We start from the raw sequence: 13,198 nt of genomic DNA on the forward strand, positions 1-13,198 counted from the left end.
TTTTCATACAAAAATACTTTTTATTTTGTCCTGAACCATTGAGTAGGACAACACACTTCAGTATACAAATGAAACAGCGCCATCTGCTGTCACATATTGGGATCCTTGCAGAATAACGTCCCTGTCTCCAGTAAACTTGGAAAATAATAATAAAGGCAATTATTTCGAATGTATATAGTAGTGCTGCAAAATATATATTGGATTGTATTTTTATTCAATATTTGACATTTTAAAACACATAAAAGAGGTTTGTTTATGTTTTTGTTTGTTTTTTAGTAGTTTATCTGATATTAATTTCAATTTAGTCATTCAATCTGCACGTGTTGCTTTATTGGAGAGTATCTAGGGCCTGATGTCGGGCTTACAAAACAAAAACAAACAAGAAAAATATGTAAATGCTGCACGCATTGTGTGAAAGCATTTAAAATCGCCATAAAAATACATGCACATGAACACGTGCGCACGTTTTTGCCGCGCAAATCTCAAACAAGGGATTTTTCCATGACGCAATTACTCTTTTCATGGAAAGTGGGTACAGAAAAAAGGACCTCAGAAGTCCCCCTGTCCCACTCTCACAGGGGGTAACAGAACTTTACGTGCCCCGGGTGCAGATTGCCTCGGGATTGAGAACTACATGAACTTTTGATCGTAATTTATGCTGTTTTCCATAACTTCCATGTACTTAATGCAGGAAATGTGTGCATTCACGCATTTGCACAACATTATTTGACGTTTCATTGTAAATTTTTAACATGAACCACATTAGATTGACTAAAATCAATAGAAAGAAATAGATTAAATTAGTTGCACGGATGCTTTTGCGCGCAAACATGACGTAGCCAGTGAGTGCCGGTGTCTTCCCTTGGAATGAGCTGAAAATATTGCATTCAGATTTTATTGGACTCCTTGTCCAGATTTCAGACAATGGCGGGTGGGGTGCGTGTCCAGAATGCAGCGCTGTGATTCAGGGCCTCTGCCAAATCCACTCTGAGACCCAAAAAAAGCTCTGTGCATCCCACCCCCGGGTTTCTCAGTCTAGCGTTTCATTCACTACGATGCGCGCCGAGCTGGAGGAGGCTCTCCGTGCCCGGTCCCCCCTCTGCAAGCCCCGAACTTTCTAATGAAACCCCCACACGCTTTTTGACGAATATTATTGCTCTGTCGCGGGACAAGAAGGCTTTCCGATTAATCAATCAGCATTTTTTTATATTGAGAAGAAAACTCCAGGTAGGTTCTTTCTTTTTTAAAAGTCGTGTCTAGAAGGGTGATTTTGAGAGATTAATTTGCAAAATTAAGTTTAAAAAATTGAATCGTGAGTAAATAAATGCTGTTTTTGTTTATAAAGAACATGGATCCCAGTGCCACAGAAGGGGGAGCTGAGGAGAAGCTCGTTAAAAGTCCTGTAAGTACAAAACAGAAATCCATGTCTCAGATTGAAATTTGGTTATAATCCAATCAATGAATCAACGTTGATTCTTTTGCATGACACTCTGAAGTGTCCTGCGGTTTTTCTGTGGGATCTGTGTGTCCTGGCCTGTGGACGCTGTGAGTCAGTGAGTAACATCTGGATGTGAGGTTGACCCTGCAGCTCGGCTGCGTGCAGCTGCTGCTCCAAGCAGGAGGGTCCCGCTCAGCGGAGGTCAGCTCTCCCAACGAGTGCCACAAGGTCACCAGAGAGTTTATAATTTGCAGAAACAGGGGACAGGACCATCAGTGTGATGTCCATTAACATGCAGAGCACTGTCTTGCAGTTTACATTATCGGTCATACTCGGATCAGGAGGCATGCCAGTTTTTTCTTGCTGCAAAAGAAAATAGGTCGACTGCAGCACCGGGCAGTTTGGAACATGTGCGGTGAGGGCTTTTTCTCTTCTTCTTCTTTCCACCAGCCGCCCAAGGTGATACTCAAACATGGCGTGGAGCTGGAGGAAGAGCAGGAAGAGCTGGCCGAGCACCAGCCCCTGGAGCAGGAGGACCTGAACTTCGAAAGGTGGAAGCGCAGGCCGATTCCCAAACGGACGCTCCACCAGAAGATAGCCGACCTCAAGACGTACCTGTGGAATGCAGAGACCAACGAATTCATGGGTCGCTCCGGCAAGAGCTGGAGTGAGTTGACGAGCCGTAGAAGGTTCTGTGTGCTGTTGCAAAAGTTATTTGTGTTTGTACATGTCTTAGAGATGAGAAACTCCACACAAACTCAGGAGGATGCATGGGGTTTGAATGTTGTCACAAGGCTAAGTTGAGGGTGGGAAATGTTCCTCCACTCCACAGCCTGTGTGTCCTCTTGCTTGATGTTTACATAGGTGCATAGATGATTCAGAGAGTCCCGACAAAAACAGACTGCCTGGGGACACGTCCCCAGCGGGAGGACACGGTTCTTGGCCTCGCATTGGCCAGGAATCAAATTCCTCTAAATCTTACCATGCTCTCCGCTGTCTTGTTCCCAAAGCCTTGGCGACCTCGCTGCTGAACTGAACATTCACAAGGCCCTCAGCTGCAGTAAAACACATAGACGCGCTTCGGCGTTGAGCTCCTATAGACGTCCATCGATCTGGCTTTTGTCTGGTTTACCTCGATTCCCATTACGGATTTTTTGTTTTAGAGACATAAAAGTTTATGAAGCTGTTACAGGTGCCTTGATTGAGTAAAACATGAGCATAAAATGAAATAAGTACAAGAATATTTGCATCAGTGCAAATGTTACTAATGTCTATCTGGTTTATTTTAAGATAGAAAACGCGCAATCAAACGACAACTTACTGCTTGTTGCATTCATGGATGGAAGATAACAGGAGTTCTTAGTTTTCGTGAGATGTTTTCGTATTTGACTTCCCAAATACAAATCAGGAACAATTACAGGAAAATAATCTTATTCTGATAATTGGGAAAGAAATTGTTGCAGGTCTTTTGTTAGAGATTGGAGTTTTGGTACCATTTTACGACAAGACTCTCCTAATAGATGGCTAGTACATAGTTTATAAACACTTTGTAAGTCATTAATAACTGTTTATTATGCATTAATTAAGAATACAAATGCTAATTGTGCTTACAATGTAGCCTGAAATGTTAAATGGAACAACTCCAGGTTAAAATACTTACAAGAAAGGATTTGGCTCACTTGTTAACAAAAAAAAACCCAGAAGATTTTATCTCCTTTTCAGCCTTAATTAATGTAATAAAATCACTTATTAATGATTTATAAAGTGAACGTCCATTAACTTTTCTGATATTCTTTATTACATGTTGGCAGAAAGTCAGAGGGAGCTTTCAGTTTTGATGCATTTCCTGAGAAAAATAAATTGTTCTCTTTTGTATTTGACTTACTGATCAATTGAGGTCATCAAAGGAAATTATCCAATTACAATAAAAAAATTTTTTGAATCAGCAGAAAATGAAGAATTTGCAATTTATCAGATTTTTAAGCTAAAACGTAAAACAATTGCATCAAATTAAATACTGTTGGATGTTTTTACTGTATTTTTACCTATTTAGAAAATATCAATTTTCATTTTATCGCGATCATTAAGATTATTGAAAAATTGAGACGTTTGACATAGACTGAATGAGATTGTTGAGTCATTTATGACATTGAGCTGAAACAATTAATCGATTTAATTGTGATTAATTGATTATTGAAATAATTGTCACCTGACTTAGGAATAAAATAACTGTTAAACTGGAGTATAGAGGTTCTAAAAAAGACTTTTTGCTGAAAGAACAACACACAGAGTCAAAACTGTACAAAAAATACAAACATTCTGCATTTAAGTAAAAAAAATCTGATCCACCCAGAACTGGTTCACATTCTGTTACAAATAATTGACTATTAAATGTTATTAATCCAAAAACTAATCATCAATTGATGTCAAGTTTAGGAGAAACGTTTTTTTTACTACAAATGATCAAGAGTTCACTCTACAAATGCCTTAATTCCATTTTACACAAGAAAATGTTCATTTCCATATCTAAGAAGGGAATTAAATTGAGTTTATTTGCATTTTTGTGTATTTCTAATATAGTTTTAAAAGTCTAAGATGAAAAGTCTGCAGAATATGTCAATTTCTTATTCGATTAATTGTCAAAATAATTGCTAACTAAAATAATTGTTAGTCACAGCCTTAATATGACGAAGCAGGCGCTTGTTGCCACGTGTTGCAGTAGACAAATGCATTTCAAGAAAGTCTCAGTTTCACGGATAAAATGAACCGCTTCACCTTCAGGCGGGGATAAGAGCTGAATGAAGCTACACAACCAGTGCGTGCACACTTTTGGAGAAGTGGGGCCCATGTGTCCTCTGAAGAAAAGGGCCCTGAGTTGAAGTCTGCTCTGCGTGTCCTGTGAGGCAAGTGTTCATGAGGGGACACAATGCCAGAGTGGGGTGATTGGGGCTCCTTGGAGCTGGCTGGGCCTCTATGGCTGCAAAAAAAAAAAAAAAACCTTCACTACGATGGCAACCGGAGGTTCACTGTGTTCCTGAGTGAAAGAACAGGCTGGGAGATTTCTCACTGAGCTCAAACAGAAAGGCCTTTGTGGCTGCTGGGCCGCTGCTACTCCCCTGTAAAATTGCACGCACAGCAAAAGCCATTAAGTTTAGGACACATTAAGTTAGATTAGCTAAAAAGTAGCACAACAATCACTGAAGAGACAAAGTCCAACAAAATTTTCTTAGTCTAAGAAACAAAAAGTTACTTCTAAGTTATGTTTGCACTTTGCATAAGACAAAACTAACTGTTATGTAACTTTTTGCAGGAAAAATGATTTTTTAAGTAAACAATTCCTTAATACTGATGAAAAATTTCAAGATTATTTAACTTTTAACAACACATTTTTCTCATGTTATAAGTGAAACAACTTCATTAAAATCAAGCAATTATTGACCTCAGACAAACTCCTATATCTTGCTGTAAAGTTACTTGTCAGTGATTTTTTTGTGTACATTTTTGCCCTATAAACTGAACTGCAAAAACAGAAAATCTAAATGTATTTTTGGTCCAGTTTCTAGTGGAAATATCTTATTATATCTTAAATTAGACAAAACTAAGTCACAAGTAACTTTTTAGCAACATACAGGAGCTTATTGAAGTTAATAATTCCTCAAAATTGATGTAAAAATTCTAGTTCTATTAGCAGATTATTTCACTTATAACACATGAAAAATGGCTTGTTTTAAGTAAAACAATCTGCCTGTGGAACTAGTAAATTTTCATCGACATTAAGGAATTACTGACTCAAAACAATAGTTTTGTCTTATTTCAAGTGTCCTTGAACCAAAAAATGAGACAAAAAATTCTTGGTAAGATTTTGTGTTTTTGCAGCAAATGCAAGACCTGAGGAGTTATTATACACTGCAACAACACAAACTCATACCAAATATTTTTTCAGTTTAGTTTGTAGAGCAAATGTATTATTACACTTGTAATAAGACAAAACTAACTTACAAGTATCTTTCCAGCTCGATATGGGAGCTTGTTTAAGGCCCATAATTTCTTAATATTGATGAAAAATATAGCAATTATAACAAGTAGTATTTAGTCAATATTGAGGAATTAGTGACGTGAAACAAGCTCTTGTTTCATGCTGAAAAGTTACTTCTAAGTTATGTTTGTTTTATTTAAAGTGTACTAAGATATTTGTGCTAGAAATAAAATGCTTGGTAATGTTTTGAGTTTTTGCAGTGTATTGGCTCTCGAGGTTATTTGCAGCTCCTGACATGAAGGGGGAACATTTCCCCCTTCATGTCTTCATAAACAAATTAGAGACAGCACTAATCAAAGACAGGAACTGGACTCCAGACAACACAAACACACACAATAAGGTTCATTATTTCCCTTCGCTCAGATCAGACATAACCTCTTGTGTAATAACATTTTCCCGCCGCTCTGTCTAGGTCTCATCCTCCTGTTCTACGCTGCACTTTACGCATTTCTGGCGGCCATGTTTGGCGGCTGTATGTTTTGCCTCATGTGGTCCATCAGTCCCTATCATCCCACCTTCAATGACAGAGTGATGCCACCAGGTAAGGAAGCCCCCAGACTTTGATGTGCCGTCGCGTTTCATTCTGCTCTGTGCAGTTGACTGTCTCTGGGTCTCCACTGGCAGGTCTGACGATGGCCCCACACCTAGAAGGCCACGACATCGCTTTCAATGCATCGGACCGCAAATCCTGGAAGAAGTACGCCCGGTCCATTGACGAATATCTAAGATGTGAGTCCGTATGACGTTAAACTTTGAGCTTGCTCCGAAGAGGAAACTTCGCAGTTTCTTCTTAATCCTCATCTTCTTCTACCTTTGTCTCATTTTTTAACATTTCTTTCCTGCAGAGCATGCTGGGAAGGGAAGCCTTTTTGTGGGCAGAGAGTAGCCATTCAGTACAGTTTTTTTTTTCACATCAAGCTTTTGTCAGGCTCCTTTCGCCAGAGGCCTGAGCCTGGCAGGGTTTTGCTGTTGCAAAGGTTTATTTATGCCTCACTCCCTCCTCTCTCCTTCCTTCACTCTCGTTTTTTCACTTGGTTTCCTCTTTTTTATTTTCATTTTTCCAAAAATGTTTATTGGTAAGTTGTGAACAAGTCTATACTGTGTTTTTCGCTTTTTGATTTGTTGAAGGTCTGATTGTGAGAAAATATTGCTTAAACTCAATCAAAAAAATCTGATTTTCTCTATGAAAATTTGCATTTGTGTTTGTCAAATTTAGCTTTACAGTTGCATTATGTAACTTTGATTTTTTTTAAAAAAGTCACATATTTGTTCAAATAATCACCATGTTGTGACAGTTTGTTGTGAGACAGATAAGCTTTGAAAAGATCAATTATTGCCGTCTGAAGGAATGTAGCGTTCCCAACTAAAATGTTATGCTAGGTGCAGCATAACATTGCATGGCTCTTATTGGTTGTTTGTTCCTTAGAGGAGCTACATTATATTATAGATTACCTCTGTCATACTCTACTGTCACAACCACATCATTGTTTCAACAAACATGTAAATATATATATATATTTTTGAAGTTATTGCAGCTTTCATAATTAATACATTGACATAAAAAGATTCATTTTGGCACTTTGTTGAAACCCAAACAGGACAAGTTCCCAATACAACTGAAAGCTTGCTGATATTTGTGAGTCATAATTTGGCCAAAATACCTAAAAATTAGAATATATCCAGAACAAATTAGTGAGAGAATCTGGGTAGAAATCACAAAAGTTTAAGTGTATTTATATTAAGCTAAATTAGGGTTAGAAAGTTTGCTCAAAAGAAAAAAATAACTTTTATTGAAAAATTATTTTGAAACTGAAAAAAAGTTTGAAACTGACAAAATAAAGGTTTTAAACTGAAAAAAGTTTTGAAACTGAAAACAACTGAGAATGAATATTTGAAAATGAAAGAAACATCAGATTCAAGTCTTTTTTCAGCTTAAGATTTTCAGTGTTTTCTTCTTTTGAACAACCTCTATGGCCCAAAATTTGTGGCACCAATTTAGCTCCATAATTTTACAGCACTGTTGGAGTTGACTGTTGAACTTCTTTATGTAGATTTTATCGGGGCAGATTCTGTGTGTGACTTTAAAGGACACTTCTTTTACCTCCCTGGGTTTGCCTCTGCTCTCCACTTCCAGCGTACAATGACGCCGCTCAGGACAGGAAGAATATTAGGTGCGCACACGACTCGTACTTCATGCAGGAGGACCTGGAGGAGAGCGCCGAGCGGAAAGCGTGTCAGTTCAAGAGGTCCTGGTTGGGGGAGTGTTCAGGGCTGCAGGACCCCCACTATGGCTATTCTCAGGGAAGGCCATGCATCCTGCTCCGCATGAACCGGGTAAGGAGAGAGGCAGAATATGAAGGATGAGGAAACAATCGCTGAATAGTGACTCCTAGTGGCCAATTGTAGAACAACACGGGAACCGTTTGGGAAAAAATCTTAATCGCCATTGAGAGTGGGAAAAAAAATCAATTACAATATATATCGCAATAGAGACGTGATGAATATTAAAAGAAGAAAACAGTTCTCTAGAAAATTCAATCGTTTCACTGAACCGCACAGCATTCTGGGAGATGTAGGCAGCAGATTGTCCAGCCCCAATGTATTTAGCTTGGAGCGAAATGTTTTGGATTGTGAGCTAAACAGTTAGCTTGCTGATTTAGTTTGGAACAGGCACATTTATAAACAAATGGACAACAATGTGAAAATATGACATGTTTTCTCCTTTAACAGGCTCCAAACTCATGCGTTAATTTTTTACTTTGGAAACAATTTTAATGTGTATATGGAAAACTTGTGAGAGTTTTGCTTACGGTTCATTTTTAAAGTAAAAACAGCAAATCTTTGTATTTTGTGTGCGTGTGCTAAAATGTACTTTATATTATTGTCTCATAGATTCTTGGTTACCTACCTGGACAGGGTAAACCAATAGATGTCACTTGTGGTGTTAAGGTATGAAAAACATCAGATCATTTAATTATGTTGTATTAAATTCAGTGCCTTTCTAAACTTTCATAGCTCTTCAACATTTTCACATTTTGCTTCACTAAAACTCATAAATGTATTTTATTGCGATTTTAGTCACAAAGAATAGCTGCAGTGGAAGAAATAACAGTTTTAACGGTGTGGTTTAACATAAAGTCAACTTTTTGAGCTTTACAGGTTGTTGTAGTCATTCCCTCACCAGAAACACACCTGGAGTGTTGCTTTGATTGTTTTATGCACGTTTGAGAAATCATTTAATATCCATGGCAACAATTCTGAGGCCAGAAAACGAGTAGCGTAACCAAGCACTGCCGTTTCCACAAATTTCCTTAGCGCTTCAGTGTCCAGCCTCACAGCGCAGGCCTCCTCCCCCACTCTGCTCCTTCAGACTAGCTTGCAGCAATTAGCAAACACCTGGAGGAAATTTATCTCTACTGAGCTCACTCTAGGACAGGGCTGTCAAACTGCAGTCCGCAAAGGGCCGCAGTCCTGCAGTTTTTAGATGTGCCACAGGTACAAAACACTGGAATGAAATGGCTTAATTACCTCCTTCTTGTGTAGATAAGTTCTCCAGAGCCTTGCTAATGACCTAATTATTCTATTCAGGTGTGGTGCAGCAGAGGCACATCTAGAAGTTGCAGAGGCCCTCCAGGACTGCAGTTTGACACCTGTGCTCTAGGAGCTTCTTCTCAGACCAGCTTTGAAAGGCTTAATTAATGGAGAAACGTTATTGTGATGACATGCTGAAGTGTCGGAACGAGCAGGAGCTTCTTAAAGAGACACACACCCAATTTCAAGGTGTTAAATTGCAAAGTAAAATTTCTTTTAAGTCATGTTGATAAATACAGCAACTCATGGTACCATAGTTACTTGACTGTGCTATAGACACGTTGCAACCTGACGTCCTGTGCACCATCTCCCTGATGGAGGGCAAAAAGCTGCTAGCCGACAATCACTACCATTGGTTTTAGCTTTTAAATTGTTAAGATAATTTGCTAAATCTTACATGTATGCATGATATTTAAAAGAAAAGGGGACACAGTGCTTTGCTACTATTTTTTAACACTTCAACAATGTCAGAAATAGGTTTTAATTTAAAAAAATGGCGAGGGAAGGGGAAAATTATGCTAGCTTGACTATGACAACCTTAACATGTAGATGTGCTGTGGAATTCTGGTGCTATACATAATATTTCTCCATTAAAATAATAATAAAATCATGTATTAATTTCCTTTCATTTCACTATTATAGACTATTTGCTGTTGGTCTATCACAAACTAATTAAAAGATGACAAAATGTAGAAATATTTCCAGGTTATGAATTTACATGAGAACAAGTTTAGAAAATTGTTTGTTTTCTCTCCTAGAAAGGACCTCAAGAGGCCATAGGAGATATTCAGTTTTTCCCTAAAAACATTTTTGACCTGAAGTACTACCCTTACTACGGGAAGCTCAGACATGTAAGTACTGATTGACTTCCATTGAGTTCAGTGGAACCTGATCAGTCTGAGTCGTTTTGTGTTCGTTTCATCGCAGGTGAACTACACCTCGCCGGTGGTGGCTGTTCGTTTCACTGGAGTGCAGCAGGACGCCCACATCCACGTGCAATGCAAACTGAACGGGAAGGGAATCATTAACGATTCGCCCACCGACCGCTACCTGGGCAGCGTGACCTTCACCCTGGAGGTCGGCGCGTGAGGCAAAGACATTGCGAAGCTCCTGTGATGGAGGCAGGAGAACATGTACAAGAGAAGAAATATTTTAAACCTTTATTTTTTTTTTCTTGAATTATTTTCTCATCTTTCTCTTAAATACCCATGTCTTCTGCTGTGAAAGAAATAAGAAACTAGATTTATACATTTTTATGTTGCATCTGTTGTTTCTTGAACCTTAAGCAGGGTGTTGGCACCCACAACAGACAGTGCTGTGCACCAGACAGCTGCATAGTGGGAATTACAATTCAGCTCCTTGTATTTTATAATTATTAGCAAAATTAATCAAAACTAAATTAAACTCTGCCCAATTAGTTTGCGTTTCTGGCTATGCAAATCCAATTCTGACTTACTAGAAAATTAGAAAATTATGGCAGGTTAGTTAATGGTTTTTCTTGCACATTTTTTGTAATGGTGATAAAGTACTAATTTGTTTTGAATTATATTGTTCAATTAAGTTGTAAGAATTCAAAGAACTATCATGTAAGCACTGAAAAGAAGACTTGTGATGTACTTATACAGAAAAATGACATAATAAATGCAAATACATAATTACTATATTTTTTTGTTGAATAGAGCAGTATTTTAAATTTATGATGTGTTTATGCTTTTTTTTTTGCAAAGGTAAAGTAATATACCAGACTGATCAATAAAGAAATATATTATGATAAATAATAATTCTACTATCTATCAATTTGATTTTACTTTCCCCTGTAAGTGAAATCATGACTTGAAAATATTTGTATTTACTCAAGTATGGAGCTAAATTGGGATCAATTTAGTTTAGTTTGCTCAAATGAAAAAAAAGTCTATCTATCTATCTATCTATCTATCTATCTATCTATCTATCTATCTATCTATCTATCTATCTATCTATCTATCTATCTATCTATCTATCTATCTATCTATCTATCTATCTATCTATCTATCTATCTATCTATCTATCTATCTATCTATCTATCTATCTATCTATCTATCTATCTATCCATCCATCCATCCATCCATCCATCCATCCATCCATCCATCCATCCATCCATCCATCCATCCATCCATCCATCCATCCATCCATCCATCCATCCATCCATCCATCCATCCATCCATCCATCCATGTGTATTGAACATACATATATGTTCAATAAGCTTTGAAACAAAATTAATTATTTAAATCTAGAAAAAAATATGTGAATTTGAATAAAAATGTTCAAAATACTTTTCATATTCATGTTTTTTTTCAGTTTTGAATTTCTTTTTCTTTCTTTTGAACAAACTTTATGGCCCCAATTTAGCTCCTTACTCAGGTTATGTTTGGTAGATCTGACATATTTAAGTGTGAAAATCTGTATTATTTACACTTTTTTACAGAACTCTACATGTTGGATGTTAGCTCCGTGTTGTTATGGATGACAATATTCAAGATATCAACTAAAAGCTTCGGACAAAAACAAAATAACTTATCAGTCAGACTGCAGTTGTGCTGGAATGAGTCAGGCTTCTGTGTACAACACAGATTAGTAAAGAACCAAACTGAACAAAGTCTAAAACACAGTTTGAGCTTCCACATGACTTCAGGCTTGAGTTCCCAACCTTTGAGTTCAATTCAGTCACAAGACTTCTCCATTCCCAATAAATACACAGAAGAAGAACAAAGATACGAAACAAGAAATTAACTTTATTATTGAATTTGTTCCCCACTCGTGTTAAAACGAGCCCAACGTTTCGCATTCCTCCATCAGAAGCTCATGGTGAGGTGCTCAACAGAAAGGCACGGAAACTTTAGCGGTGTGGGGATGAAAAACGCTCAAAAAATTGAGAAATGGCTGCGCTGGGTCAGAGCTTGTTTGGTACCATCAGAAACCAGTAATGAAGAACAAAAAACTGTTGATTTTCCTTCTAAAATACGACATATTAAATCAAAACACAGGTCAAATGTGGTTAAATTTAAAAAGTATTTTTCTCTGTAAAGATTTGTAGCCAGACCATTTATGGGCAAAGACGTACCAGGAAGAGGTCTGCTCTTTTTCCCCTCTGCTGTTGTGCATTCAGATCAGGTACACTGCAAAAATGCAACATATTACCACTTCTTTTTACTTAGTTTCTAGTGAAAATGTATTAGTGCACTTGAAATAAGACAAAACTAACTAAATAACTTCTTAGCAAGATTTAGAAGTGTTTTCTAGTTAGTAATTTCTTAATATTGATAAAAATATTAGAGCCATTGGCAGATCATCTTACTTATTACAAGTTATTTGTTTATGTTTTAAGGAAATTAATCTGCCAATAGAAGTAGTATGTTTTCAAATTAATTTTACAGAATTATTGGCTCCTATTTCTTGCTGAAAAGTTACTTGTATGTTAGTTTTGTCTTATTTCGAGTGCACTACACTAGAAACTGGACCAGAAAATACTTGATAATATTTTGTGTTTTTGCACTGTAAAAGAATACAAAAGCATTTCGCACAAACTCTTTCCTCTATTTAATGACTTCCTGATGGTTTAATAGGGGTAAAATTAAGGTTCTCGGGTTAGAGCATGTGGTTTTAACAGGACTAGTGCAAAAACTCAAAAATGTTACCAAGGATGTTTTCCTGTCTAATTTCTAAAGTAAGCTAGTCTTGTCTCATTTCAAGTGTACTAAAATATATGCACTGTAAACTAGACCAAAAAATAATTATTGGTAAGATTTTGTATTTTTGCAGTGCATCAATGACTGTTTTTAAATCTCTCAATCTTACATTTTTGCTCCTTGGTCTTTAAGAAAGTTAGTCACTTTACTATCGACCATTTTCTTTTTTTATTTTTGTGCCAGTATTATTTTAATTTCTTCTATCGTAATGTTTTACTTTTCTGGCTGTGTGACACTTTTGGTGAAGTTTGTTGACTTTATGGCACTTTATAAATACATTTCTTGATGTAAGTAAGTTTATTTGGTCTCCAAAACTGATTTCTGAATACCCAATATGCACAAATGAGTCTGAAGAGAATAATCTCTCTTTAATGCTAAACTGATCCTGCTGTCAAATGTTGTGTTTA

The 13,198-nt window shown here is 37.0% G+C and overlaps 1 protein-coding gene across 1 annotated transcript; it reads left to right on the top strand.

The window, feature by feature from the left end:
• Window positions 1-1,030: 1,030 nt before the first annotated feature.
• On the top strand, window positions 1,031-10,728 carry LOC129360747 (protein ATP1B4-like). The gene is made up of 9 exons (XM_055031138.1): window positions 1,031-1,227; window positions 1,346-1,402; window positions 1,889-2,105; window positions 5,887-6,015; window positions 6,099-6,203; window positions 7,609-7,808; window positions 8,367-8,423; window positions 9,824-9,916; window positions 9,993-10,728. Exons 2-9 carry the CDS (start codon window positions 1,349-1,351, stop codon window positions 10,152-10,154), a joined length of 1,017 nt encoding a protein of 338 aa, XP_054887113.1. The 5' UTR covers window positions 1,031-1,227; window positions 1,346-1,348; the 3' UTR covers window positions 10,155-10,728.
• Window positions 10,729-13,198: the final 2,470 nt, after the last annotated feature.

The sequence above is a fragment of the Poeciliopsis prolifica genome, unplaced genomic scaffold (genome assembly GCF_027474105.1).
Source record: "Poeciliopsis prolifica strain line A6 unplaced genomic scaffold, Auburn_PproV2 SCAFFOLD006, whole genome shotgun sequence".
NCBI classification, from domain to species: Eukaryota; Metazoa; Chordata; class Actinopteri; order Cyprinodontiformes; family Poeciliidae; genus Poeciliopsis; species Poeciliopsis prolifica.

Excerpts from the sequence above, each read along its gene's own strand:
- LOC129360747 (XM_055031138.1), top strand. The coding sequence starts at position 1,349 with ATGGATCCCAGTGCCACAGAAGGGGGAGCTGAGGAGAAGCTCGTTAAA. Across the intron at positions 2,106-5,886 it reads TCGCTCCGGCAAGAGCTGGA|GTCTCATCCTCCTGTTCTAC; the intron begins GTGAGTTGACGA and ends CGCTCTGTCTAG. Across the intron at positions 6,016-6,098 it reads TGACAGAGTGATGCCACCAG|GTCTGACGATGGCCCCACAC; the intron begins GTAAGGAAGCCC and ends CTCCACTGGCAG.